The sequence below is a fragment of the Megalopta genalis genome, chromosome 2 (assembly GCF_051020955.1).
Source record: "Megalopta genalis isolate 19385.01 chromosome 2, iyMegGena1_principal, whole genome shotgun sequence".
In the NCBI taxonomy this organism is placed as follows: Eukaryota; Metazoa; Arthropoda; class Insecta; order Hymenoptera; family Halictidae; genus Megalopta; species Megalopta genalis.
In genome coordinates, this window is record NC_135014.1 from 28,753,069 (window position 1) to 28,780,644 (window position 27,576).

Here is a 27,576-nt window from a genome sequence, read left to right on the forward strand (position 1 = left end):
ACGCCACGCGCGCCGGTCGAGCTCGAGTCTCTCATTGGTCGCGGTTTTTCGCGAATAACTCGCGAACGAAGCCGCGGATCGAAGTTTCGCAAAGGAAAAAGTTGCTCGGAATCGCCCGAGTAACCCGCCGCTACCGGATCGCGAGTCGTTTTCGGGACACCCTGTAGTCCGAGCGGCGACGAGAAGCCGGCTTTCGCGGGATCTCGTGCTCCTCGAAATATTAAGGTAATCGAACGATCCGTGGCCCGGTGGAGGGGGGCGACGAGGCGGCGAACTTGTCCCGGTTTCGGCGCGAAAAATGCGGCAGCTGCGCGCGTGTGCCGTCACGTATCGCAATTAACAATAAATTAAGCGTCCCGAGGCGGTGCGGCGGGTCGCGCGCGCGCACCTGCCGCGCATTAGAAGGGTGCCTGTCCCGGCGAAGCGTGCCTAAAAAGCCGGTAGAACGCGACCGGGTCACGTGTTGCGGGACAGATAGTGCGGGAACCGTCGAGTCGTTGCAACCCTCTCTCGGCCCCCGTTGAAATTGCCCGGCAGGAAAGAGAGAGAGAGCGAGAAAGAGAGAAAGAAAGAGAGAGAGAGAGAGAGAGAGAGAGAGAGAGAGAATGAGAGAGCGAGAGCGTCGCTTTCACCCCGACAACGAGGCTCGAGGGTTGCCGATCGGTTTTATATAACGGGCGCACGCGTTACTGGAACGAAATCGCGCGGAGGCACGTGCTGTCCGACAACACCGTGACACAACGGATGGATGGTTAATCGCACGCGAAAATAAATAATCGATCGACGCCACCCGACGGTTTAAATGGAATGCCGTCGTGCTCCCCGGAACGGGAAACCTGTTATACGCAAGCCGCGCTCAAACGATCCGCCATCGACACGCCTACGCGACCCGGTATAATTAAATCGTCGGACACGTGTTGATTTGATTATTGTACGCAACGAGAGAGAGAGAGCACCGACGGATCGCGCGGACGTGTTTCGGTCGCTTTAATCCCTATTGTAACATCGACGCGATATCCGCCGCCGTGCCGCTGTGATTTCGAGCCGAGTCTCTGCCGAACGTGGATGCTGCTTATTCGTTAATGCTTGGTAATCGAAACGCGACGCTGATTTTCTGTCAACGATTACACGAATGCAACAGAATTTATACTGTTTTCAGAAATTGCAAGCTACTGGGTTGGCAACTAAGTAATTGCCGATTTCAGTTATAGATGTCTCTCACTCCCATTTTTATGATATCCGTAAATGTTATATTATAAAATTATTATTATTATTATTATGTTATTTTTTATTATCCGTGAATGTTAGCAACTGGACAAATCGAATGCAGCGGTCAAGGAAAAGCGAGCAGAATTGGTCGATCGTAAAGGTGTCATTTTCCAGCAGGACAATGCTAGGCCGCACACGTCTTTGTCCACTCGGCAAAAATTCATGGATATTGGTTGGGAATCGATGTTACACCCACCGTATAGCCCTGATCTCGCGCCATCGGATTACCACTTATTTCGATCCCTGGACAACTCCCTTCGCGGTAAAACTTTTAACGACGATGACGCTGTAAAATCTCACTTAACTCAGTTTTTGGCCGAAAAGGATCAGACTTTCTACGAGCGTGGAATTTTCAAGTTGTCGGAGAGATGGCGAAAGGTCATCGAACAAAATGGAAAATACATTACAGATTAAACTTCGTCCCAAGTAAAAAAGAAATTTTTTATTTCATTGAACAAATCGGCAATTACTTAGTTGCCAACCCAATATTTCTCTATAAGCTATAGTTCAATATTATATCAAGCTATAGCTCTAACAAGATACGCGTGTCATTTTCTTTTTTTTTATATATATAGACATTGACATAGCAACTGTTGGAAATACTCGAGTAGTTCTTAAAATTCATTTTTATCGCGACATATTCGAAGAATCGGGGTTTGAGTAGATTGTTCGGGATGCGAAAAAGTTCGAATGCCATCGGCGGTGAAAAAGTTTGAATTTTCTAGCGCCAGTTTATTTTTCGGGGGAAGTAAGTGGTTGATATTTTGCAATGCGAAAAAATGCGATATATTGGCAGACGGTTTGTCTCTTAACAGATTATCTCAACGACGAGGAAGTCCCAATCAACGCTGCTACGAGAGAAATCGCAAGACAAGGGGTTGAACGCGTTCACCGTCGAGCGTGTTATGCTGTTGGTAACGCCTGCGGCGGCAACGGAGTGAGATTGACTTATAACCAGTTAGTTAGCTGTTGCAATCTCTTCGAAAAGCGTGGAAATTACTGCAATTGCACCGTATTTGTTTGATTTCTTTCACAATCCGTTTAACACTCTTGTGCGACATATAATTAACCGGTTAGCTGTTCGACGAGTATACTCGTCACGGAGATGTGGCAGTATTTTGCGTCACGACGAGTATATTCGTCGGAGAGAAGTGGCAGTATTTTGTGTCTAGACGAGAATACTCGTCGCGAAGAAATGGCAGTACTTTGTGTCGCGACGAGTATACTCGTCACGGAGAAAAGTGGCAGTATTTTGCGTCACGACGAGTATATTCGTCGGAGAGAAGTGGCAGTATTTTGTGTCTAGACGAGAACACTTGTCGCGAAGAAGTGGCAGTATTTTGTGTCTAGACGAGAACACTTGTCGCGAAGAAATGGCAGTACTTTGTGTCGCGACGAGTATACTCGTCACGGAGAAAAGTGGCAGTATTTTGCGTCACGAGGAATATACTTGTCGCGGAAAAAAGTAGAGGTATTTTGCGTCGCGACGAGTATACTCGTCAGGGAGAAGCAACAATACCTCGCATCGCGACGAGTATACTCGTCGCGCGAATAAGTAACTATGATCAATAACTACTACTAACATTAATGTATCAAATAAAACCGTCCTCTCAATCAACCTTTTTAACAGCGACGCTTACACTATATTCGACGAGTATACTCGTCAAAAAGAAGCCGCCACAACCAACAGATCAACGCTCTCACAAAACACGCAACTAATCAAAGAACATCAAAGCACCCGCCCATCCAACAATTTCCCCTTTTCCGACGAGCACACTCGTCCCGAATAATCGGCAATATTTCGACGAGTATACTCGTCTCTCAACTAATCAATTATCGCAAACTACCTATTAGAACGATACCGTCGCGTTCCCGACGACCGGCAACGCTTGTAGCGGCACACAGCCGCTCCCATCGAATCCCGCTGGAAAGCGGCGGCGGCGGCGGTTCCGTCGCGTTTTTCGCGGGCGAGTCATATTCTGCCGACGGATTGGCCAACAATGGGCCACACATCGTCCTCTCGGGATCGATTCGCCGCCACCTACGCGCCGGGTGTTCTCGGCGGGTCTCCGAGGAAAAGGAAACCGACTGGTGGCTCGGATCGTTTCGCGGATATCTGCGTGGAAATCGAGGCGGCGGGAAAGGCTCCTCGGTGGGCGTCGAATCGCAGGCGCGACCATAAATCCCGCAACGATACCTCCCTATGGGCAAACACCGGCTCGGATCGGCGCGGCGCGGCTCGGTTCGGTTCGCCGCGGCGCGGCGTCTGCCCACGCCGATTCCGGCGGCGACGACGACGACGAACGAACGAACGAACGAACGAAGACACACGCGTCGAGCACGCCGCGCGCGAGAGAGCCGAGACAAGCGGAGACAAGCGGAGACAAGCGGCGACGAACCGGGCGGCTTGTTATTGTGTAATAAGTACGTGCCGTACACGCGGTGCCTGGTACGTGTGCATGCGGCGATAATGCGACGTTTAATTATGAACGTCACACGCACCCGGAGAGGAAGAGAGTGCCAGAGAGAGAGAGAGAGAGCGCTCCAGAAAGAGAGAGCGAGAGTGAGAGAGCGCTCCAGAGAGAGAGAGAGAGAGAGAGAGAGCGCTCCACAGAGAGAGAGCTAGAGAGAGGAGAGAGAGAGAGCGCTCCAGAGAGAGAGAGAGAGAGCTAGAGAGAGCGCTCCAGAAAGAGAGAGCGAGAGTGAGAGAGCGCTCCAGAAAGGGAGAGAGAGCTAGAGAGAGAGAGAGAGAGAGAGCGCGCGCTCCAGAGAGAGAGCGAGAGAGACAGCGAGAGAGAAAGAGAAAGAGAGAGAAAGAGAAAGAGAGAGAAAGAGAGAGAAAGAGAAAGAGAGAGAAAGAGAGAGAGAGAGACGTACTTTACACGGACGCGTCGCGCCTTGTGTACCTGACGCGCGAGCCCCGCGCAAACAAACGACCGAGAAAAAGAGAGAAAAAGAGAAAGAGGGAGAGAGAGAGAGAGAAAGAGAGGAGCGCGGCTGGTATTACACACGACCTCGTTAGTCGTTGCCGCACCGTGAATAATAAATGTTTATATCCGGCCTCCCTGTCATCGTCGCCGTTCCTGTTCGCGTAAACGACCCGCCGCTGGGAACAATTCCGTCATTAAAAAGAGACATACACACACACACACAAGCACAGTACACATCGCACCACGGAACAGGGAGGCGCGCGCGTGCTGTTGCTTCGCGTGAGAAATCCGTTTTCGCGTGGCCACCGGTCAATCCTCGCTATATAGCGCCGCTTTAACCCAGTTTCCAAGAGATGCTCGCGATTGCGGCCGAGCAGAGTCGAGTCGAGCAGAGTCGAGCAGAGTCGGGCCGGGCCGGGCCGCGGAAATAATTACTAACGGATTATGTCATCGGATCGCGTGATAAACGATGCCCGAGTAATTAAAGCGCGCGGGTCACCCCAGGAGATCGTCGCCGGCTATCCGGGATTCTCGCGCGCGATCATCCGTGTACATATGTATGTACGTAGTCGACGCCTCGACAGTTTCCACGATCCCGAATCACGCCGGGGACTTTAATCATCGATCGCTCGCTCCGTCCCGGCTCTTCTCTTCTCTTCTCTTCGCTTCTCTTCTCTTCTTAATTAAAACATTCGACTCGGCAACGAGTGTCCGCTCGCGTTCGGTCGAACCGGAGCGAGTAACGGTGATCTCTCGCGGGACGATCTATGTATGCACAGGGTAAAGGTGTGTAACCCTAATATAGTACTCGGCTTTTCCGAAGCTGATAATTTTCGATCAACTCGCCGGGAGACGAGTTATGCGTCTCGTATCGTATAACGGAGGTTGTTACTGCTGCCGGGTCAAAAACAACCCTATTCGAAATATCGAGCACGGTATTCGATGTTAACACGTTCCGTGCCACGTGTACCATCGATGGTACACGCTTGCATGTTTACTTAGTGAACTGAACAAATTGTTTACAAGAAATTTAGAACCGAAGAATCAATTTTCACCGCAAGAATGGGCGTTGATAAGTTTTTGTTATGTTGTTATGTGTACGAGAATTAATAATTGCACGTAATACATCAAGTTTTAGTAAAATATCAAAGTGTGAAGATTCGAGTAAAAAAAGCTCGGCACGGAACGTGTTAAGGTTACAGCGGTTCACAGTGCAGAGGTAGATGCTGTTCACAGTGCAAAGATTTATAATCTTCGTTAACACTAGATTCACTAGATTTGCTAGATTCACTCGCCAATCTTTTAACTTACGATTATTCGTATCGTGAAGATTAGTTTATGAGTTATTTATTCAGTTTATATGTTAGAAACGCTTGTTAGAAATCAGAATAAATGTCTCATTGTTACTTTTATGAAGTAACGTAAAAACAATTATTTTATGTGCTTCGAAAATCTAGTGTTATAAACTGTTAAAAAAATCTTTGAAATTCGTAACTGAGACTCGAACAGTTTCCTTAATTTTGCTTGGTTATGTCAAGGTTATTTGGTAATTAGTTGCTTTATTAAATAATTGCTTTATTAAACTCTTTATTAAATAATAATTTATCTTTATTAAATTAATAATAATTTAATAAAGAACTCAATTCGATGTAATTAATTTAACTAATCCAATTCACAATATAATTAATTTAACTAATACGATTCAATATGATTAATTTAACTAATTCAATCCAATACAATTAATACAATTTAATTCAACTTGATTGTTATTAATTGTACCCAGCAGCGCGTCCAAAGTGCCCAATATTTCCAAAAAATGATCACAGAATAGAATCGAATGCCCAACCCCGTGGCCTGTAAATTCAAATATGCAGCACCCCTGTCATCATGCATCGCAATGGAAACAAACAGCGCATCAAAGACAAATGTCCCCGAATTAGGCAAACTTCGCCCTGTTCCCCGGATCGTCGAGCTCCTCGGTCGAATGATATCTTAGGCGAATCCTTTAGTGGATCCGAGCGGATCCCAGTGGTTCTCATGGAGTGAAAAAAAGGGGAACGGGAATTTTTGCGCGCGGTGGAACCACCGTGGTCAATTTGTCTCGCCGGTAGTGGACAGCGCAGCAGAGAAAAATGGCAGAAAGAGAGAGAGAGACAGAGAGAGAGAAGAGAATAGGGTCGTCGCCAGGTATGTCACCACCGTGTACACGTTAGAAAGTTCCAGCGAGGATTCCGCGGTGTTCCCGTGGTCCCCAGAGATTCCCCGAGATTCGAGATGCGCGAGGCGGACCCCCCCCCTCCCCTCGGGGGAACGCGAAAAAAGGAGAACGACAGGGGGGTCAAAAACAAGATAGAAAAACGGCCGGCTGGGCAGGAAGGTGTAAAAGGCTGGACGAGGCTCGGGGAAACGGAGACAGAGAGATTCGTTGACCGCCCTTTTCTCTCGCGGCAAGGACGAAAGCGAGCTGAGAGAGAGAGAGAGAGAGAGAGAGAGAGAAAAAGACAAAGAGTAGGAGAGAGAGGAAGACTGAGAGGAAGATCGAGCAGAGAGAGCGAGAGAGAGAAGGGACCGATGAGACCAAAGGACGAGCAGTAAAGGAGGGGGGCTGCCGAGGGGGGTCACGGAACGGAGGAGACGGAAATAAATCGTTGAGGAGACAAATGCCACCGTGATCGTCCGCTAATTTATTACGGGGATCGGAATTAAGCCGACAAAAAGCTGAAAAAGCTCCGCGTAGGCATCCCGAGAACAATGTGTTGGGTGTGTTCGGTGGCCGGTTAGAGAGAACAATTCTCTCTCTCTCTCTCTTTCTCTAGAGAGGAGGTCGGAGCATAAAGAAGGAGTAGGAAGAGCGGGACGGGGGAGTAACAGCGTTGTCTGAATGAAGAAAGAAAGAGGACCGGTGTGTTGCGCGCTTCGGACACCGACGCCGGGAAAAGGAAGAAGGTGGAAGATGAACGGAGAAAAAAAAGCGGCGATAAGGTAACGAGAGTGAGCGGGAGAGAGAGAGAGAGAGAGAGAGAGGAGGAAGGCTTTCGACGAGCCGTAGAGCCAGAGCCAGAGAGAGAGAAATAGAGAGAGGTATACAAGAAAGGGAGAAAGAGCGCAGGAGGAACCTGGCGAATGAGAAGACAAAGAGGAGAGCATGGCGAAGAAGGGAAAGAGGGAGGAAGACGGAGCGCGGCCTCCTTCTCGCTCGGCCGCGCGGCGAGGAAGAGAGAAGGCGAGAGGCTCGTTCACTCGGGAGTCGGTTCCCACGGCTGCGCAGCATACCTCCACCTTCTCTCGCCTCTCTCGCCCCCCCTCTCCTCCAGCGCGGCCGCCGTCTTTGTCCGGCCCGCGCGCGCGCTCCTCTTTCGACCGTCTCCGTTCCGCCGTTCCACCGCCGTTCCATCGTGCGCCGCGCGATGTGTTGCGATGTGTTGCAGTGGTTCACGGCGATCCTCTATTTTCCACCGGTTTCGCGAGCGCTTCTCTTCCTCGGGAACAGACGGCCGGGACACACCGAGGCTATTCGAGGCTATCCGAGGGACTATCCTCTCCGGCCCGATATTATTCCTTCTCTATTTCTCGCTACGCGATTATCGCCGCGCCAGCCTGCCTCGCGCGCTTCTAAATCCCCTTTTGCTGAACTCTAAGCGTTCGCGGAGGCGACTCGCGCGCCCGGAGAGCGGGTCTCTCTCGCACGGCCCGGCCAGGTATTAATCATCGTGGAAAACGGTCGCGGGTAACGAGAGAGGAGACGCTGGGGAACAGGTAGCCGCCGCCTAGCGCCGACTCTCGGGGCCGATGATTCCGCGCCGTGATTTAGTGCCGGTGATTCATCGGGAAAAGGAGCCGGAAGCGCGAGACTCGCGCGAGTCCTGGGAAAACTGTGACGCGCCGGCGAGCTCGAGACGAGTCCGGGGGACCGGTTGCACCGTCGCCGGCCGGATCTCTATTTGTCGTTTAATCGAACCTGCCGACGGCTCCAGGCGCTGGGAAAATTTAATCGAATGGGGAACGGTGGTTCTCGATCGAATCCGCTGTCGGTTTGTTCGGGAAATAATGTCGGGTTTCGAGAGAGTTATTTCTTTATATTTAGGGAATATACTGTATTATAATGTTATATATTATTATTATTATTATTATATATTGTATTATAATATTATATATTATAATATTTATCGAATAAATATAAGAAAGTTATTTCTTTATAATTAAGGAATACTGTATTATAATGTTATATATTATTATTATTATTATATATTGTATTATAATATTATATATTATAATATTTATCGAATAAGATGTACTAACACTAGAACCACCGAGCTGTTAACGAGGCTGTTGTACATTGTTCATAACAACGACAATATACGAAGTATTTACGATGATATACGCTTGGATGAAGAAGTTTATTTAAAAATTATCAGAAGTATCAGAAACATCTCTATAATTTATAGAGAAAAATAGAAAGGAATATATAATGAAAATTTTATACAAGATAAATCTGAGTAATATAAAATCAGTAATATAAAACTAGTAAATTTATATAATAAATTTTATATACACATAAAGAAATTTCTTTGTAATATTCCCATAAAAGAGAAAATCCGAAGCCAGTCATTTCGACCGGTTTGGTGGTTAAATCTCAAATAATATAATAAACCTAAACAAAAATCTAAATTTGATATTAAATCTTTTCACTCAAAGATAAACAAGATAAACGAACAATAAAATCTGACAAAGGAAACAAAGCGATAACGTCCGAGGATTCGATCAGCAGGCAATAACACCGACTATCGCACTATTCTAAAATAAATTGAATGCAATAACGCGAATCGTAAATCCTGAAACGCTAATCGCATAATCGTAAAATTTACGCGAAGACGGCAAAAGATCGCCGCGCGAGAGCGATCTAATGGAGGAGAAAGCTGCTAGACGAATTCCGAGCAGGGAAACAGCGTGCCGAAACTGCGGCGTTCGCGGCGTCGCGAAGATGGCGGCGGCGATTCCATCGGGACGGCGGCGATATGCACGCGCGAGTAGCGCGATCGCGAGGCGAGGCGAGGCGAGCGTGCGAGCGATGTCGGCGTTTCTGTTATCGGTTGGATAACGATTATGAAAAAAAAAAAGGGAGAAGGATGACGTCGGACGTTCTCGCGGCAGCCGAGCGAACCCGGCCGCGTCCTAGCGGGGCTCTATTTTTACCCATTCACGCTTTAATGTGTCTCTCGCTCGCGGACGAGACGAGCGCGCGCTGCGTCTCTCGCTCTTGCTCGTGCAGCGTGGCATTTCCGCATGGAGAAATTTTCGTGGCCTCCATTCCGCGCGTCGAAAGGAGGAAGAGGAAACCGAGGATAACGAGCGACGACACCGTCGTCCCATGGACGACGCGCCGCCGGTGCGTTGACATAACGCCGGCGAAATTTTCGAACCGTCTTCCCTTATGGGAATCGCCCCCCCCCTCCCGCCATCACTTCACCCTATCACGTTCGTCGCCCAGCGCAATTCGAGTTTGAGTTTCTCGCGGGGCCCAAATATCCGACTGTTTGGAGCTACTATGAATTATTATTCATTTTAATTTACTTTACTTTAATTTATTTAAATAATTTATTTAATTTACTTTACTTTATTTTAATTTACTTTAACCCTTTGCACCTCGAGTGGTGACTCCGAGGCACCACTGAAATTTGTAACATCACGTTCTAAGATGATTATTATATTAATAAAGTTTAGATTTTAGAAAGATTGTTGAAAGCGTAAACGTTGCGTAAGTCGCAATACTCAATTTCATATGCATAAAATGCACTTTAAAGTGAAAATACTATAAATCAGAAGAATTATTTTAGATTTACAGTTAAAATAGCTTCGAGTGCAAAGGGTTAAATCAACCCTTAGGGGACCGAAACTATTTTTATTTCCAGTTTACACACTGCCAAGTCCAGACACTGTTTTTCGTACGAAGAGAAACTTTTTACCGAAAATTTTTGTATCAAATACAGAGAAGAGATATTCATTTTTTTTTTAAAATAAAACTTCGTTGATATATTTTCATCGAAACAATCGTGCCTATTCTTCCAATGTTTCCTCTGCCAGATTTTACGGTTTCATTGATTTCTTCCGCGTGTATGGCGGCATTGGACCATTAAGTATTTTTTAAGTATTTTTAGTATTTTTCAGTTGTACATCCTGCATTTATATTTCAGTGCTTATTCCATTTTGTTCCTTCTAAATGGAAACTGAAAGTCCTATAAATTGAATAAGAAGAGCGTCACCCATATTTGGATGATCTGCCAGATCTGGGTGACGCGGCGACGAAGGGTGCTATGGACGAAAAAAAATGGACGAAAAGTCGCTCGACGATTTTCCGGGCAACGATCGCGAGCGAACAAAGGAAACGATCGTTCGTTCGGTTATTCGAATGTTAAACGCGCTGCGTTCCTGCGGCTCCCTCGAAACACGCCGCCGCCGCCGCCGCGACGGTTTAATCGCGACCGGTTACACCGAATTATTACACCAACCGAATAATTTGATTCGTTCCTTTCCTCGTTTCCAGTAATGCGAACAAAAGTCACGCTTTCACAACCCCTCCTCGGTGCTCCGCTCGCGATCGCGCTTCTTTCATTAATGGATATCGCCGCGGTGCCTCCCCCCTTGCGCCGCCTCCTCGTCGCAGCTCTCGATTTTCTACACGGAGATATCTCGATCGATTATCCGCGATCCGCGAGTCGAATCGGACGGAATCGAATGGGACGGGGCACTCGAAAGATATCGGGCCCGCGCATCACGGTCGCCGCGCGATTTATCTCCGCGATCTAGTCTACGCCGTTGAAAAGAAGTCGCTCCGGCCGCAAAAAGTGAAACGTGCTGGAACAGAGACCGAGAGATACCGATCGCGGGCCCCGTCGTAATAATAACGGCGGGCCCGCTGGAAAAGCACGCGCGCGCCGCGGAAAAACTTTTACCGGCCGTTCTCCGAGAAACCCTTTCGCTGCCACCCCGCCGAAGTCGGAGTTCGCCGATCGTTCGAGGAATTTTTGCCCGGCGATATCGAGACCCGGCGGAACAATGGGGAGACACAATGATCGGGAATCGACGGTCGAGGGAGACGAGAGGGGGGCGTTTGTCAGCAGGTAAATCAGCTGATGCCCGATGACCACGTGTCGGGCCCCGGCGGGGCAGTGACCAAGGGGGACCGTTTTACGCGTATCTCGCGGCGGACGAGAGGCTGGTCCCGTATTCTCTCTCTCTCTCTCTCTCTCTCTCTCTTTCTTTCTCTCTCTTTCTTTCTCTCTCTGCTACTCCCTTTTTCTCCGGGTGGCATTATTCGCGCGCACGAACGCAAAAAGATGCCCAGCGGGTACCTGTGCCACAGAGCCATTCTCCTTGCCATTATTACGCAGCCTCTTGTTTCGCTCTCTCCGCTCGGCCTCCTCTGCCCCTGGGGGCCTCAGGGCGCGCGCGCGTTACGGGAGCACAAGTACCATACACGGTGTTCCAACATTTGCGTTGCCATCGACAGCTGATTCATACCCGAGAAACTAGGCCGAAAGACGTCCAAACTGTGTTTTCCTTCCGCGAACCAACGTTTCGATTTTCCTCGCAAAAATGTAAGAGGGTGAACTTTTTCTTTTGTCGTTCGATCGTGGCGCACATGTAACGGCGTGTTCGGATAATTTTACAAACGCGGAGAGAAGAGCACGTTCTAATATATTAAATACTATATATTATATATTAAATTATATGTTTAAATATATATATATATATATATTATAATTTTAAAAATATATGTATTAATATATATATTTATTAATATTAATATAATATAAATATCATTATTAATATTAACATATATATATATATTAATTGTAAATATATATTTTATAATTATAATTAAATCTATATGTATATACATATATTATAATTATAGTGATTATAATTAAATATATACATATATATTATAATTATAATATAATATATTAAATACTAATTTTCCTCCGCACAAGAAAAAAATGCTCCGACATTCGACAAAAATATGAACACATCAAATTTCAACTGCAACAGATGGCACAATCCCCGCGTGCGATTAATTTCGTCCTTCGAGCGAGAGAGTCGCAGAAATTGGCATTGCAACAAAACGTGATTTCAATCCGTCCCCGCTTTTCCCAACCGCATTCTCGTTACGCCCCGCGCCGCGCGTTTTCGGTCCGGTTTCTCGCGGAATTAAACGATCGGCGTCGGACACCCCGTATAGACGCGGTGGGCCCCGCCGCGACTTCTTCCTCTTTCGCCCAGCAAAACCGGTACACGCACACACCGTCGTCCCCGATGGCTCTTAGTAGAGCTATTTGTAGATAAAGTTACCGAGCGGGTTCGTAATCGTTCTACGCTCGCACCCGCGGAACGCGCTCTAATTGGTTATCCCGCTAATTAGATTTTGACGGTTAATTAGCCGGCTTTCCCACGATTCGGAACAATAAAGCGGGGAGAGGAGGAGCCGACAGGCGCCATCCACCGGTGTGTTCTCTCCTCCTCCCTCCCCGCCCCCCCACCCCCAACCGTAGCCCTTCTTCATCGGCGGGGCCCGATGAGATCGGAAACGGTGCGCGCGTATATCATCGCGAGGGAACGGATCTCCTCCGATTGGCTCGCGGCCACCGATAACGACGGACACGGCGGATACGTTTATGCAAATAAGCGCCGGCCGATTTCTGGCGTCTGCTGTCCGAACGATGAGATAGCAAAGACGGTGTCGCGCTTCCCAAAGTAAATCTCGGTCGCATTCCGGGGATCTACGGCGACGCGCACGATCGTCCACACCGGTTACGTTTACAAGTTATATTTACATTGTCGTCGACGTCTCAATGAGAACTTAACGAAACATCGTCTTTCTATTATATTAGTATAGAATATTAATATTTTATTGTAATAGTATTATTATTTATTATTGTATTATTATTCTATTATAATAGTATTATTATTTATTATTGTATTATGATTCTATTATAATAGTATAGAATATTATATATTATTATTATACATTCTACATTAATGTATAGAATTATATAGAATTAATATAGAATTATATAGAATTAATGTAGAATTAGAATATTATATAGATTTGATATAGAATTAGAATTACATAGAATTAATATAGAATTAGTATAGAATTAGAATTATATAGAATTAATATAGAATCAATTTTTTGTTATAATTAGTACTACAATTAGTACTATATTCATATAGAATCAATTATTTGTTATAATTAGTACTACAATTAATATCATATTCATACAGAATCAATTATTAATTATAATTAGTATTACAATTAGTATTACAATTAGCATTATATTCACATAGAATGAATTGTTTGTCACGATTAGTACCATAATTAGCATCATATTCACATAGAATGAATTGTTTGTCACGATCAGTACCATAATCAGCATCATATTCACATAGAATGAATTATTTATTACAATTAGTATTTATATTAATACAGAAATATATGTGCAAAAACGGCATTTTCCTAAGCTCTTTCCTTTCTCTTTTTTAAATACACGGAGCGCGTGTGCCACCTACGGTGCTGCGAACAATTCTATTCTATTACATTCATATACATTGTTATACATTGTAACATAATATATCGAACATATTGTTCGTCGAATCGTTCGTCGCCACCGCCGCGACATCCGTTCGCCCGCGGGGCGAAGAAAAAGAGGACGAAGAAAACCCCAACGAAGCGCGAACCCCCGGTCATTGTCGCGCGGGATTTGGCCCTGACAAAGGGTGATCGGCGAAAATAATTAAGGAATTCCTTTCTTCGTTATCCTCCCTGTCTCTCTCTCTCTCTCTCTCTCTCTCTCTCTCTCTCTGCGCGTATCGGTCCACAAAGGGGCGGATAACGCGCGCGCGCGCGCTCGTACCCGTGGGTACCGGACGGGAAGACGTCGGGAGTAGCTTCGGAACGAAAGAAACGAGAGAAAGAAAGTACGCGCTCCAGAGAGACAGAAAGAGAGAGAGAGAAAGAGAGAGAGAGGAAGAGAAAGAGAGAGAGAGAGAGAGAGAGAAAGAGAGAGACAGAGAGAGCGACGGACAGAAAGGGAAGATGGAATGAAAGGCGAGACGGAGCGAGACGGAGCGGGACGGAGCGGGACGGAGCGGGACGGAGCGGGACGCAAGGGGACGTATAAAGGTAGCACACACAAGGTGGGGCGAGCCGACGGAGAGAGAGAGAAAGAGAGAGGGAAGAGGTGGGGCCCAAAAGAGACGGAGGATCGTGGTCCCACGGCCGAAAAGGCTGCGTGATTCGCGTCCCAGACGAAGGAACTTGCCGGAGAAGGGCGACGGATGAATGGCTGACTCTCGGGTGTACGCCGATGCGCGGCTTCCACGACGCGAAACGTTTAGCATAAATTACGTCTCGCATAGAGGAGGACCGGCTGGGACTCGCCGCCGCGGGCCCGATCCGGCCCGAGATGGCCCGCCGCGTTATAGAGCCGCCTCTTTCCGCCTTTTCCTTCCTTTTCGAACCGCGGGGAAAGCAACTCGTTCGTTCGGTTCTCGTTTTTTCCAAACGAACATTTTGCATTTCATTCGATTTCGTTCAATTTGGCATAAGCGGGTTCGACGGATCTTTGAAATTTTGTTGGAGACATTCAACGTGCGAGAATTGCGATACCGATGGGATAATAATAATAATGAAAAATATAATAATGTGATTTTTATGCGATTTTAAATCGATTAAAAGCATCGACGAATGATATAAACGAAAATTATAAAATAACGATATAAACTGAACGATCTAGCTGCTGTTAACATTGTATAGTATAGTATAGTCGGCCATTTTATATACTACTATACATACATGTAGTATAGTTGTTCATTTAGCATAAACGAGTCGGCAGACGTTTTAGATTTTTCTATGCAAATTCAATTCTATGAAAATGGTAATACCGATGGAATAATAATAAAAATGAAAAATAATATATATATATTTTATGTATATTGTATATATTTATATTTTTCATACTTCGTCGTCTATGCCAAAATGACCAGTTCCACATTTTTCGTTTCAAGCTTGTTATAACTATATTCTAATTATATTATATAATAACATAATATTATTATATTATAGTAATATTATAAAATAATATAACAATATATTATATAATAATTATATACATGTATAATTATTTTGCACAGATTTCATCGTTCAAGCTTGTGTGCATCACAATAAAACTGATGAAAAACTCTCGCATCATTCCGACAAATTAACTCTTGTCGATCATGTTCCGAGTATGTTCATCGTTAAAGACAATTTGCGAGACTTTTTACGTGAAAAAATGTTACGACCTGTCGCCGTTGAATTTAACGAATCTGCGGGGGAGGGGGAGAATTGCTTCGAGAAACGAATTGTGTGTGCGGCAGAGAGAGAGAGAGAGAGAGAGAGAGAGAGAGAGCGAGAGAGAGAATGAGCGAAACGTGGGATTACGTGGAAAATACGCGGAAAATCCGTGGAACGGATATACATAGATGAGAGTGCCGAGATGGGCGCACACAGTGGGCTCACTGTCGCGGGTCGTGCTGTTTTAATAAGTCGAGCACGGGCAGCATGGCAGCACAGCGGTAACGTGAAGCAATTAACTCTCCCCGGCGGGGAGAGGCTCTCCCGATCTTGATGCGACCAGGCGAAGGTTACGATTACGTATCAAGCACGGCTCCTCTGTCTTTTCCAGCCTCTTAATTAACGGCAGACACGCGCGTCCACCGGACGAACACGCTTTTGCGCAATCGGAGCGACTTCTCTCTTTCTCTCTCTCTCTCTGTTCTTCTCGTTCGTCTCTCTAGCCGAGAGAGATTCGGCGAGTCGCGTTTATCTTGCGACGAGAAAGCGGTCGGTAATTAACGGTCGGAGGGCTTGACCGCCTTTTGGATGACTCGGTAATCCCGATGGATTCGTTTAGACGCGAGACGTTAATAATTTCGATTGAATTATAACTTTGAGATTTCACATTATAGAATTAGATTATTTAGATTATTATTAGATTATTAATTAGAATTGTAATTTTAAGATTATAGATATCAAATTATAGAATTAGATTATTTAGATTATTAATTAGATTATTATTAGATAATTAATGAAATTATTAGAAGTTCAATTTATAAGAATATAATAAATATAATATATATAATAAGAATATTATAATAAGAATATAATAAACGGCGCGATCTTTTTGGAAAATTTATCATAATTATATTGCGACGAAATTCATCCTATTTAGATCATTAATGAAGTGTATTATAATTGCAGTATTAAAAAAGTGTATTATTTTTATATATATTATACTATTATACAGGGTGTCCCACAATTATTTTAACAGCCGAAAATGAGGGGTAGCTGAGGTCATTTGAAGTAACTTTTTCCTTTGCGAAAATGCAATCCGCGGCTTTGTTTACGAGTTATTAACGAAAAACACTGGCCAATGAGAGGTGACGGTGCGAGAGAGAGGGTCCGCGAGAGAGTCCGCAGCACCAGGCTTTGACAGAAGGTCGGGACGGACTCGAGCCGCGTTCGAAGTATTGAACAAGTCACGAAGCGAGAACTTTCCGGATTTTTTTTACTACATAACAGTGATATTTTTAAGAAAAACGCTGTTCACCTTTACTTTAGAACGTCTGAAGAATATTCACTAATTTTCGGACTCGAAATAATATGTAGTTTAACCGTGACAGCCGTTTTAATTTTCTGGTGTGCATGACACCTTATGTGTACCATATGAAATTTTTATGCAAGGTGTACAGTGAAGATTAACAAAGTTCGTAAATGATATTTTAATTTCAATAACTCCGTGTACGAACAGAATTCAACGAATGATTCGCAAAGCTGATTTAATAATAAATAATCGCGTTAAGGTACGTAAAGGATTTGTTTTTTAGAAAAATATGAAAAATATTATCGATAAGAAACTCACCCATTTAGTTTAGGATGCATTTGCTGACTCGTACGTACTGACCTCGTACAACGAACAGCTGATCCCAGGTCAATGACCGCAACATTCGAGGGATACTGTCGGTGGAACCTCTGGTATGGTTATTTGCGAAGTTCACTTACACTGCACTGTCACCAAACACTGATCAGTTATTTAATCACTGATAATCCGAATCACTTGTGGATATTTAAGAAAGATCACTGAGACTCGTTCGCGGATAATCGTTTATTCGACGCGTTCGTTCGGAAGTCGACGTTTCACTGCCGAAAAATTCAGGCCTTGACTGTGGGTCCTTGTTGTTCTTCGTTCGGCCGTCCGAGGAAATGACACTCGATACCATTTCTTCGCACGGCCATTAATTACGTTCTAAGAGCGCAGGGTGACAGCGGGTCGGACACAGTTTACGTCTCGGCATATCTTGTTTATTTCATTTGGCGGTACCCTGCGCTTCGAAGAAAATAGTATCGGGTGTTATTTCCTCGGACGGCCGAAAGACGAACGACAAGGGCCCACGGTCGAGGCCTCGATTTTTTGGCAGTGAAACGTCGACTTCCGAACGAACGCGTCGAATAAACGATTATCCGCGAACGAGTCTCAGTGATCTTTCTTAAATATCCACAAGTGATTCGGATTATCAGTGATTAATTAAGTGATCAGTGTTTAGTGACAGTGCAGTGAAAGATCAGCTGTACGTTGTACAAGGTCAGTGCCCTTCGACATCATTAATTTCAGCCAGCAAATGCATCCTCAACTAAATGGGTGAGTTTCTTACTGATAATATTTTTCATATCTCTCTAATAAACAAATCCTTTACGTCCCTTATTTATTATTAAATCAGCTTTGCAAATCATTCGTTAATCTTCACTGTACACCTTGCATAAAAATTTCATATGGTACACACGAGGTGTCATGCACACCAGAAAATTAAAACAGCTGTCACGGTTAAACTTCATATTATTTCGGGTCCGAAAAATTAGTAAATATTCTTCAGACGTTCTAAAGTAAAGGTGAACAGCGTTTTTCTTAAAAATATCACTGTTATGTAGTAAAAAAAATCCGTAAAGTTCTCGCCTTGTGACTTGTTCAATACTTCGATCGCGGCTCGAGTCCATCCCGACCTTCTGTCAAAGCCTCGTGCTGCGGACTCTCTCGCGGACCCTCTCTCTCGCACCGTCACCTCTCATTGGCCAGTGTTTTTCGTTAATAACTCGTAAACAAAGCCGCGGATTGCATTTTCGCAAAGGAAAAAGTTACTTCAAATGACCTCAGCTACCCCTCATTTTCGGCTGTTAAAATAATTGTGGGACACCCTGTATATCATATATATATTATATTATTATTATTTTACATATAATAATAATTATTTCCCAGCCGGTCCATTGCAATTCCTAAATTTTATTAAGACTCGCAAGGGGCAAGAATATCGTAAAATAAAGAAAAAATAACATAAAATATACAAATTTTCAGCGATTTCAGTTGAACTAAAACAACACCCTTCGATCGACACGATGAAATTTCCGCGGTTCTCGCGTCGACCGTAAAAATCGTCTCGTTATCAAACGAGGAAGAAGAAGTCGCCGAGCAGAGCGCGGAAGAACGCGCTATATGACGTATCGATTCTTCCATGTTTCGCAGGGAGGACCGAAACGGTCGCCCCCCTCTTCTAACTGTTATTAATGGTACATTGTTGCTTTCGCTACTGCGCGCACCGCGATAATCACCGTAATTAACGCGTTTCCGGCGGCCACGTCGAACCGCGAGCGGTTCCGACTTCGAACGACCCGCGTGGGAGATCTTTCGCCTCGGTTCAGACCGAGGAAACCAACCAACCAACCAGCCGGGGAAGAACACACATACATACACACATACACACGCACACGCACACCTCCGGCCCCGTGGTGTTTCACTTCGAGCCGAAAGATTCGACGGGCTCGAGAGAGAAATTCCCAAGCGGCACGGGTCGGGCGAGACCGTATATTTCCGGTCGGTGAAGCGTTAATGGAGATTTTCTCGACCACCTCGCGACGCGCGGCACGGCGCTTTTTCGCCCGGCGGAAGCTCATTCTCACGCACCGGCGCAACGAAAATAAATCCGGCACTCCGAATAGCGATTACACGTTACGACGCCGACCGCCGCCGCAGCCGCAGACGCAGCCGCCTATTGCTTTTCGTCGGCGCGGAGCCGAGAGGAGAGGAGAGAGGAGAGAGGAGAAAGGAAATGAGAGCAGCGAGGAGAAAAGAGAGGCGATGAGAGGAGAGCGGAGAGCAGAGAAGAGCGGCGGAGAGAGAAGAGAGGAGAGCGGTGAGAAGAAAAGAGAGGAGAGTAGTGAGGAGAGGAAAGCGAAGAGAGGAGAGCGAAGAGAGGAGAGCGCAGAGAGCAGAGCGCAGAGAGCAGAGAGCAGAGCGCAGAGAGCAGAGCGCAGAGCGCAGAGAGGAGAGCGCAGAAAGGAGAGCGCAGAGAAGAGAGCGAAGAGAGGCGAGCGAAGAGAGGAGAGCTCAGAGAGGAGAGCTCAGAGAGGAGAGCGCAGAGAGCAGAGGAGAGGAAAGCGCAGAGAGTAGAGAGCAGAGCGCAGAGAAAAGAGCGCAGAGAAAAGAGCGCAGAGAAAAGAGCGCAGAGAGCAGAGCGCAGAGAAAAGAGCGCAGAGAAAAGAGCGCAGAGAAAAGAGCGCAGAGAAAAGAGCGCAGAGGAGAGGAAAGCGAAGAGAGGGGCGCGTAGAAGAGAGGAGAACAGAGAGGAGAGCAGAACGGAAAGATTCGAAGAGAGGCAAAAAGAAATGAGAAAAGAGAGGAGAGGAGAGCGGCGTCGCGCACAGAGGGAGGACTACCGTGCCGGATTCAAAGGTTGCCCGTCCCTCTCCGCGCGCAGGATTCCGACCAGCCTCTCTTCCGAGAACGCAACTTCTTTCTTCCTCTCGTCTTTTTCTTCCTCCCCACACCCCTCGCGACGGCTTTCGCCCGTCTTCGGAACCGGTCGACTCCGTATACTATTGGCTTGTTACATACGAAATGTACGATTTTTAGCCTGTCTCCGGACATCGACGACCTAGTACTCGACATTTCACGTCGGCAAACCGCGAAACGCTTTTCAGCAATGCTTCCGAAGCAAGGAAAATCGGGGGAGCGCCGGAGTTATTTGGCTTAATCGGCAAGGGATTATTAACAAGCCGGAATATAATAATTATTAATAAGCCGGAATTATTGATTCTAAATAATTTTCGATCGATCAGGAATGGAGATTGTCGCGAGTTTTCGAACAGATTCTTTAAGGTATCCTTGATCGTTGATCCTTCGATTTTATCTTCGACTTTCGTTGTTACTTGAAACGTTTATAAACTATGAAACCGTCTTTCTAACGTATGTACAAAAATCATCAAATAAATCCCTCTCTCTCTCTCTTTCTCGCGTGACATTAAAGCTTCAATTCATATTCGATCACCGATGCGTTAAAGAGCTCATTTCGAAAGGAACGTGGGAGTCGACCCGCGGCGCGGTTCACCGAAACCGAAATGGCCGCCGCTGGTTACACGTTCTAGCACCGGAAAACGACTTCCGACCTCCGATCCAGAGAATCGACAATTATCTCGTTTCTTCGATCGACGAACGAACGATCAGAAAATTCCTCGCGATTTCTCTTCGCGACGCGGATCGACGAACAAACAAACAAACAAACGAACGAACGAACGAAAGAAACTGAACGATCGGAAAATTCCTGACCATTTCTCTTCGCGACGCGGATCGACGGATCTCTAGGAGCCCTCCGGTTCGAGTCTAGGGTGAAAAACGATCGACCAGGGGGACGTAACGAGGCGACCCAGCAGAAGTAAGAGCCGGCGTTTTCGAGCAGAGACGGGGAAACCGGTCGCAGAGGTGGCGCGAGGGGCGCCATATGGGTTAGTAAATTTAACTCTGCCCGCGAGAGAGTTCCGAAGACGAGCAGGACGGAGAAAACCGAGCGAGAGAGAGAGAGAGAGAGAGAGAGAGAGAGAAAGAGAGAGAGATTACGAGGGAAGTGTAGAAGCACAAAAGGCCTAGCCATCTGCCAGTGGCCCTGCAGTGCGTCTCATAGGCAGAAGTGCGCGAACGGCGACGAGAGAACTGACGTACACCAGGGATGGTGAGCAAACATTGGCGTAGACGCGCGGCCGCTCGCGTTGCTAATGGGGTCGAATTCGCGTCGAGTAATTTTCGTCGATTTCGTCCATCGGATCGACCAATTTTAATTTAACCCGGAGGAGCATCTGTCCCGTTCGCCCTGTAATCTACGGTGAATGGCTTGCGCGCGCGAGAGCGAAATTCGAGGAAGAAGTCAGAGACTTCTTCAGAGAGATCGCGAGGTAGAAACCTGGATTTGTGTCGCGGGAGAAAACAGCTGATCCGGCCGCCGGCCGGCGAACGAATTCATTTGGAAGTCGAGCGACAATACACAGCTGCGGCGCGCGCTTGAAAAAAACGCGAGCATTTCTCGCAGCCATTAAGGCAGAAAACGAGGACTAATGTCCTCGCGATTAACAATTTGTTCGCGTGGAAATAATTGACGCCGCTGCCGTGGAACGATCGGGCCGGCGACGAGCTTGCGATCGCGAGAGGGAGAGGCGAGTGCCATGTCTCTCTCCCTCTCCCTCTGGAGCGCGCTCTCTCCCTCGCTCTCTCACTAGAGCTCGCTCTCTGGAGCGCTTTCGTTCTAGAGCGCTCTCTCTCTCTCTCTCTCTCTAGAGCGCTCTCACTCTGGAGCGCGCGCGCTCTCTCTCTCTCCCTCTCTCTCTCTCTGGAGCGCTCTGTCTTTAGAGCGCTCTCTCTCTCTCTCTCTCTCTCTGGAGCGCTCTGTCTATAGAGCGCTTTCTCTCTGGAGCGCTCTGTCTTTAGAGCGCTCTCTCTCGCGCGCTCTCTCTCTCTCTCTCTGGAGCGCTCTTTCTCTCTAGAGCGCTCTCTATCTAGAGCGTTCTCTCTCGCGCTCTCTATCTAGAGCGTTCTCTCTCTAGAGCGCTCTCTTTCTAGAGCGTTCTCTCTCTAGAGCGCTCTCTTTCTCTGAAGCGCGCTCTCTCTCTCTCTCTCTCTCGCGACCGTTCATCGAGCCCTGGCACCATCTGCCATTCGGCCGGCGGTGCTCGTCGCACCCGCGAAGCGCATGCATGCACGCGTGCACGGCACGGCACGGCGTGCCAGCCACGAAATGCTCGTTTTTAATGCGATCGACCTGCCTCATGCGCGGCAGAGCCTTTCTTTGGCCATCGCGAGAAAGTAGGAAGACCACGGACGGAGAGCTCGATTTCGTTCGCGCGATTTCCCTTTTTCTTTTTGTTACACCGTCGTCGGCGTCGCCCTTCCGCGCTTTCCGAGAATTCCTTCGGCGGATCGCGCGCGACGTTCGGTTGAATGTCGAACGGTAATTGGTTGAAACGGTTTTAACGAACTGATCGCCCCCATGTACCCGGGACATTACGTATGCGCGTAACTTCCTTTCTTCGGCCGGAGATAACACGGCCGAGCGATAATTAGCCGTTAAAAAGACGGGTCGGCTCGCTTCTCTTATCGGGGCAATTTACTTTTCAATTATCCCTTATCGATCGCGACGGAAGCCGGGATATTTTACGAGGCTTGGCACCCTCTGTTCTCGCCCCGGTGTTCCCCGACGCTCGGAAGACTGCTTGGCCACGACTGAATACCCTCCTGCCCCCATCCATCCCCGAACAAATGAAGGCGGATAAGGAAGTTGTTCGTTTCTCGTTCCGGCAGCAGATTTTAGTTTCGATTTTATCGACACGAACATTTTATTGTCTCGCTGGTCTCGCGTTGTTTATTCTTAAATATATATATATATATACACATATATATATACAATATATAATATATAATAATAATAATAATAATATAATAATAATATATAATATATATATATATATATGAAAAGGATAAATTTTGTTAACAAAATAATCGTGATACATTTTTTGAAAACCTGCACCGCATCGATTTCTATAACTCAAATCTTCGCGAAATCACGTACACGTGACTCCGGCCGTCGAAGCGTTAAGAAGCAATTGAATAAATTAAAAAAGAAAACGGCTAAAAGAAGTAATTATTACCAATAAATAATTATCGATGTTCAAGGATAACGAACTTGCTGGGATTTAGAGAATAATAAATATCGAGAAGATAAAAATTGTTTGAAGTAAATCAAGGCCCTTTTACAGGCCCCGATCGAATAAATCATTTAGTTCAATCTTATGCAATAAGTATGATACGAAGAAAATAATAAATACGATAATAATAAATGTGAGGAGAATAAGATTGTCTAAAATTAAGGCCCTTTTACAGGCCCCGACCGACTAAATCATTTAATTCAATCTTATGCAATAAGTACGATACGAAGAAAATAATAAATACGATAATAAATGTGAAGAAAATAAGATCGTTTGAAATTATACAATGTATAAGATGTATATGACCCTATGACCCTATGTACAAGACCCTTTCACAGGCCCCGATCGAATAAATCATCCAATTCGAGCCCAAGTTTCAAGACGAATACCGAAAAGATCCGAGCAAATCCGGCGTTAAGCGAAAGAACACATTTACAATGAAACGGCGTCCCAATCCGGCTATTAACGCGAACACAATTTTATAATCGGCTACCGGCGAGGTAGAGCTGGCAGACTCGCGGTATCGCGGGAATCGCCGGAACAGCTAAACAGCGGTTAATTCCCGGTTATTAAAGATGGTGTAATAGGCCTGTTCCGTTTAGCCGGCGAGGAAAATGTCTCTGGTAAAACGATCCGATCGACGTGAGAACGGATGGCGCGCGCGATTCGATGTCTCGCCGCGTGCGTTGTTGTTGTTTTGTTGTCGTAACCGCCGTAACCGCGGCGCGAGTTCCGTTTTCCGCAGCACGCGATCGCATGCTAATCGATGCTCGGGTTACAAAAAAAAAAGAAAGAAAAAAAGAGGAAGAAAAAGAGAACGTTAAAAAAGGCGACGAGGAACAAACAAGAAAAAACGGCGAACAAGAATCGCTCGCGACTCCGGCAGTTATATTATCGCGGATCGCGATCGCGCTCGTAAATCCGCGTCGACGACAATGTTTAATTTATGTCGGATTCCATTTGCCTAAGAACGATCTCCGGTCTGCGGATCGCTAACGAAGGGGAGACCGGCGCCGGCCTTCGCCCGTCGAAACGGTACCAAAATGGCGGCCGCGCGCGGCGGCGGCGGCGACCGGCGATCGTTACGCAACCTACGCGGAAATTAAACGATTCTCTTCGACCGAGAGAGGATCGGAGCGCCGCCGCGACCGGTTCGTTTCCGTTTCGCAAAAGCGTGGGACCCCGCGCGGAACATCCGGCCAGATCCGTCGCCTGTTTGCGAAGCGTTTTATTACACGATGCGGACGCACACGCGCGCACACGCATTCCATACAAACGTACACACATAAATATATATATTTATATACACAGAGACTTACCGGCCACGTGAACTCGAACGGGAATCTGATGGGGTTGGTGAAGCTCGGCATGGCGACGTTGGGGCTCAGGTTAACGATGTTCTCGCCGAGGATGGGTGTGACGACGTCGCCGTACGTGCACGGCGTCGTCGTGTCGATCTTCACCTGATACTGCTTCAGGCATACCCTGAACCTGGTTTTGCAAACGCCCGAGCACTCGCCGGTCTTGGACGTGCTGCCCGAGCAGCACTTGCCCAGACTGTCCTTCCCGTACTCGTTCACGAACGACTTCAGCCTCAGCTCGAACACCCCCGAGGCGTTCACCTGGAAAACATCGGGCCCGCGTCAGTGTTTAGAACGGAGATCGATGGGCAAGATGGGTTCTCGTCTTTTACGAGATGAGAAGAGCGTCGAGGTATTTGGCTCCGGTATCGGGACTGGGATTCGGGGTTGTTGGCCGACGATTACTCTACGAATTGACTCGTAAGGAGATGGGGCGACAATGTTAATCCCTTGGGTACGAGTTTATTTGGCTTTATTTGAGATTATTTGGCTTTATTTGAGATTATTTGGATTTATTTGGGTTTATTTGGATTTATTTGGATTTATTTGAATTTATTTCGACTTATTTGGATCTATTTGAATTTATTTCGATCTATTTGAATTTATTTGGATTTATTTGAATTTATTTGGATATATTTGAATTTATTTGAATATATTTGGATATATTTGAATTTATTCGGATTTATTTGAATTTATTTGGATTTATGTGAACTTATTCGGGCTTGCTTATTTGGACTTCGGACTTGGATTTACTTGAATTTATTTGGATATACGTGAATTCATTTGGATTTATCTAATTCACTTAATTCATTTGAATTTCTTTAATTCATTTAATTCTATCCTAGCTCGAAAGACGAATCAGTCTCGTGATCCGTAACGTACCCGCCGGGGTTAATCTCGTCGGCTGCGCAGAGTTGCCACAGAACCGGCGGAGAATTCGGTAGCGGTCGCACGACGTTTACGACCTACAATGAGTTCTCGCCGGTATCCTTGCGATCTCCCCGGCTAGACAACGCAGCCATTCATTAGGATGCTGTTCGCAGAGTGCGAAAGACACAGACGTCCGGCGACGCACCTGACTGACACCGCGGACCCCCCAAGGTATCGGCGAGGCGCCCAGACGGGGTTCGTCATCCCCCTCTCTCTCTCTCTCTCTCTCTGTCTTTCGGAGACACATGGCCCTTTCGACGCTCTGTTTACACGTTTCCCCGAAGCCGTCTGGCCCGCCGAAAAGCGGGCCGATCGCGACAGACTCGGCCGGATCGCCCGACGTCGGGGGTCGCCTCGTGCCCGAAGCAGAGGGCAGAGAGCAAAGGGAGAGCCAGAGAGCAAAGGGAGAGCCAGAGAGACAGAGAGAGAGAGAGAGAGAGAGAGAGAGACGCGCGGCAACCCGACAGCACGTGTGTAACCGAGTTTTTGCGCACGCGTGTCTCCCAGTAGGAGCGGAGAAGATATCTGCGCGAGTGACCCGGCAAAAAACGCTTTTTCTTTCTCGTTCGCTGTCTTTTATCTCCTCCCCCGCAATCCCCGTCCCCCTTTCTCTCTCTCTCTCTCTTTTTCTCTCTCGTTCCCTCTGTGTTTGCTCGGCGAGACGCGACGCGATGCGACGCGAGCGTGGAAAAAACGGGTTGGGGCAGAGCAGAGGCGCAGATGGACATCTCGCCACGCGCGCCGCCAACGATCATGTGGAACACGAAGGGCGTCTCCCGAGGCGTGAAAAACGAAGCCAGCCCGTAAACGTATTATCGTACGGAACGCGCCGTTCCCTCGAGGCCCGCCGGCGGCCGGGTCGGGGACGACCCCCGCGCAAGCAGCGACCGATTGCTCCGCTCCGAGGAGTCTTCGCGAAAATCGTGTTACGTGTATATTTATATGTATATGTATTACGGTTTCAGGACGAATCCGGCGGAGGCTACTTTGTAATCGCAGTGGCGCAGGCACGGAACAACGGAGGAAACAATTTTGTGCGCTTCGACGTTTTTTAAACGGTGACATGGAACAATTATTAATTATAATGTATCGTAATGGACCGTTTGGTCGGCTCGAATTCGTTAGACTGTTAGGGATCCAAACACTGTCGACACTTTCCGGAAATACTTGTACTTTAACCCTTTACATACTCGCCGCAATTTAAAAAGTCAAGGAAAGGAATTAAATTGAGGTGAAATTAGATTCATGATGAAGTTTACGACGATTCAAAAGGAAATAGCGGGAATTCTTAATGTATACTACTGTATACATTACTATGGGACACTACTATGACACTACTGAGACATTACTATGTCTCTCTAATTGACGCTCAGATTGTCCACAGATATGTCTCCCTTACTGACGCTCAGATTGTCCACTAAAATGGATAATTTGGGAAGAGGAGATACGATTGTTCGAGGCTTGCGGCTCGTTTTAATAATTGTGGACAATTTATAACTATAAAAATAAACCGCAAGGCTCGAATAATCGTATCTCCTCTCCCCAAATTGTCCATCTTCGTGGCACAATCTGAGCGTCAATTGGGGAGACATTACTGTACTTTCATGGAGCACGTGATACGTTCTCACTGTATTAATGCCTGTATTTTAGTTACAAGTTGCAGTTTTTAAAGGAAAGAAATTTGAAAAAGTGTCCCGAAAATAAAATTTGATATTTTACTAAAACTCATATATTATATGTAACTATTAATTATCGTATATACATATACATATACGTATAACAATAAAACAAACTTCTCAAGACCCGTTCTTTCGGTATAAATTAATTCTTCAGTGTTCTGTATTTGCTACGAACCTATTAAATAACGTTCAATGTTTAATATTGTTTAACGCATTAAATAAACATGCAAGCATGTACCATCGATGGCACGTGCACGTGGGCACGGAGCTAATAATACTTCTATACCAAAATA

At 46.4% G+C, this 27,576-nt stretch overlaps 1 protein-coding gene across 3 annotated transcripts in view; it reads right to left on the reverse strand.

The window, feature by feature from the left end:
- Delta (neurogenic locus protein delta) overlaps positions 1 to 27,576 on the reverse strand; it is a 76,577-nt gene that overhangs the window by 43,451 nt on the left and 5,550 nt on the right. For all 3 annotated transcript variants that reach the window (XM_033486543.2, XM_033486544.2, XM_076518966.1), the window contains exon 2: positions 24,633 to 24,935. In XM_033486543.2, the coding sequence (XP_033342434.2) occupies positions 24,633 to 24,935 (303 nt within the window). The remainder of the gene's footprint in view (positions 1 to 24,632; positions 24,936 to 27,576) is intronic.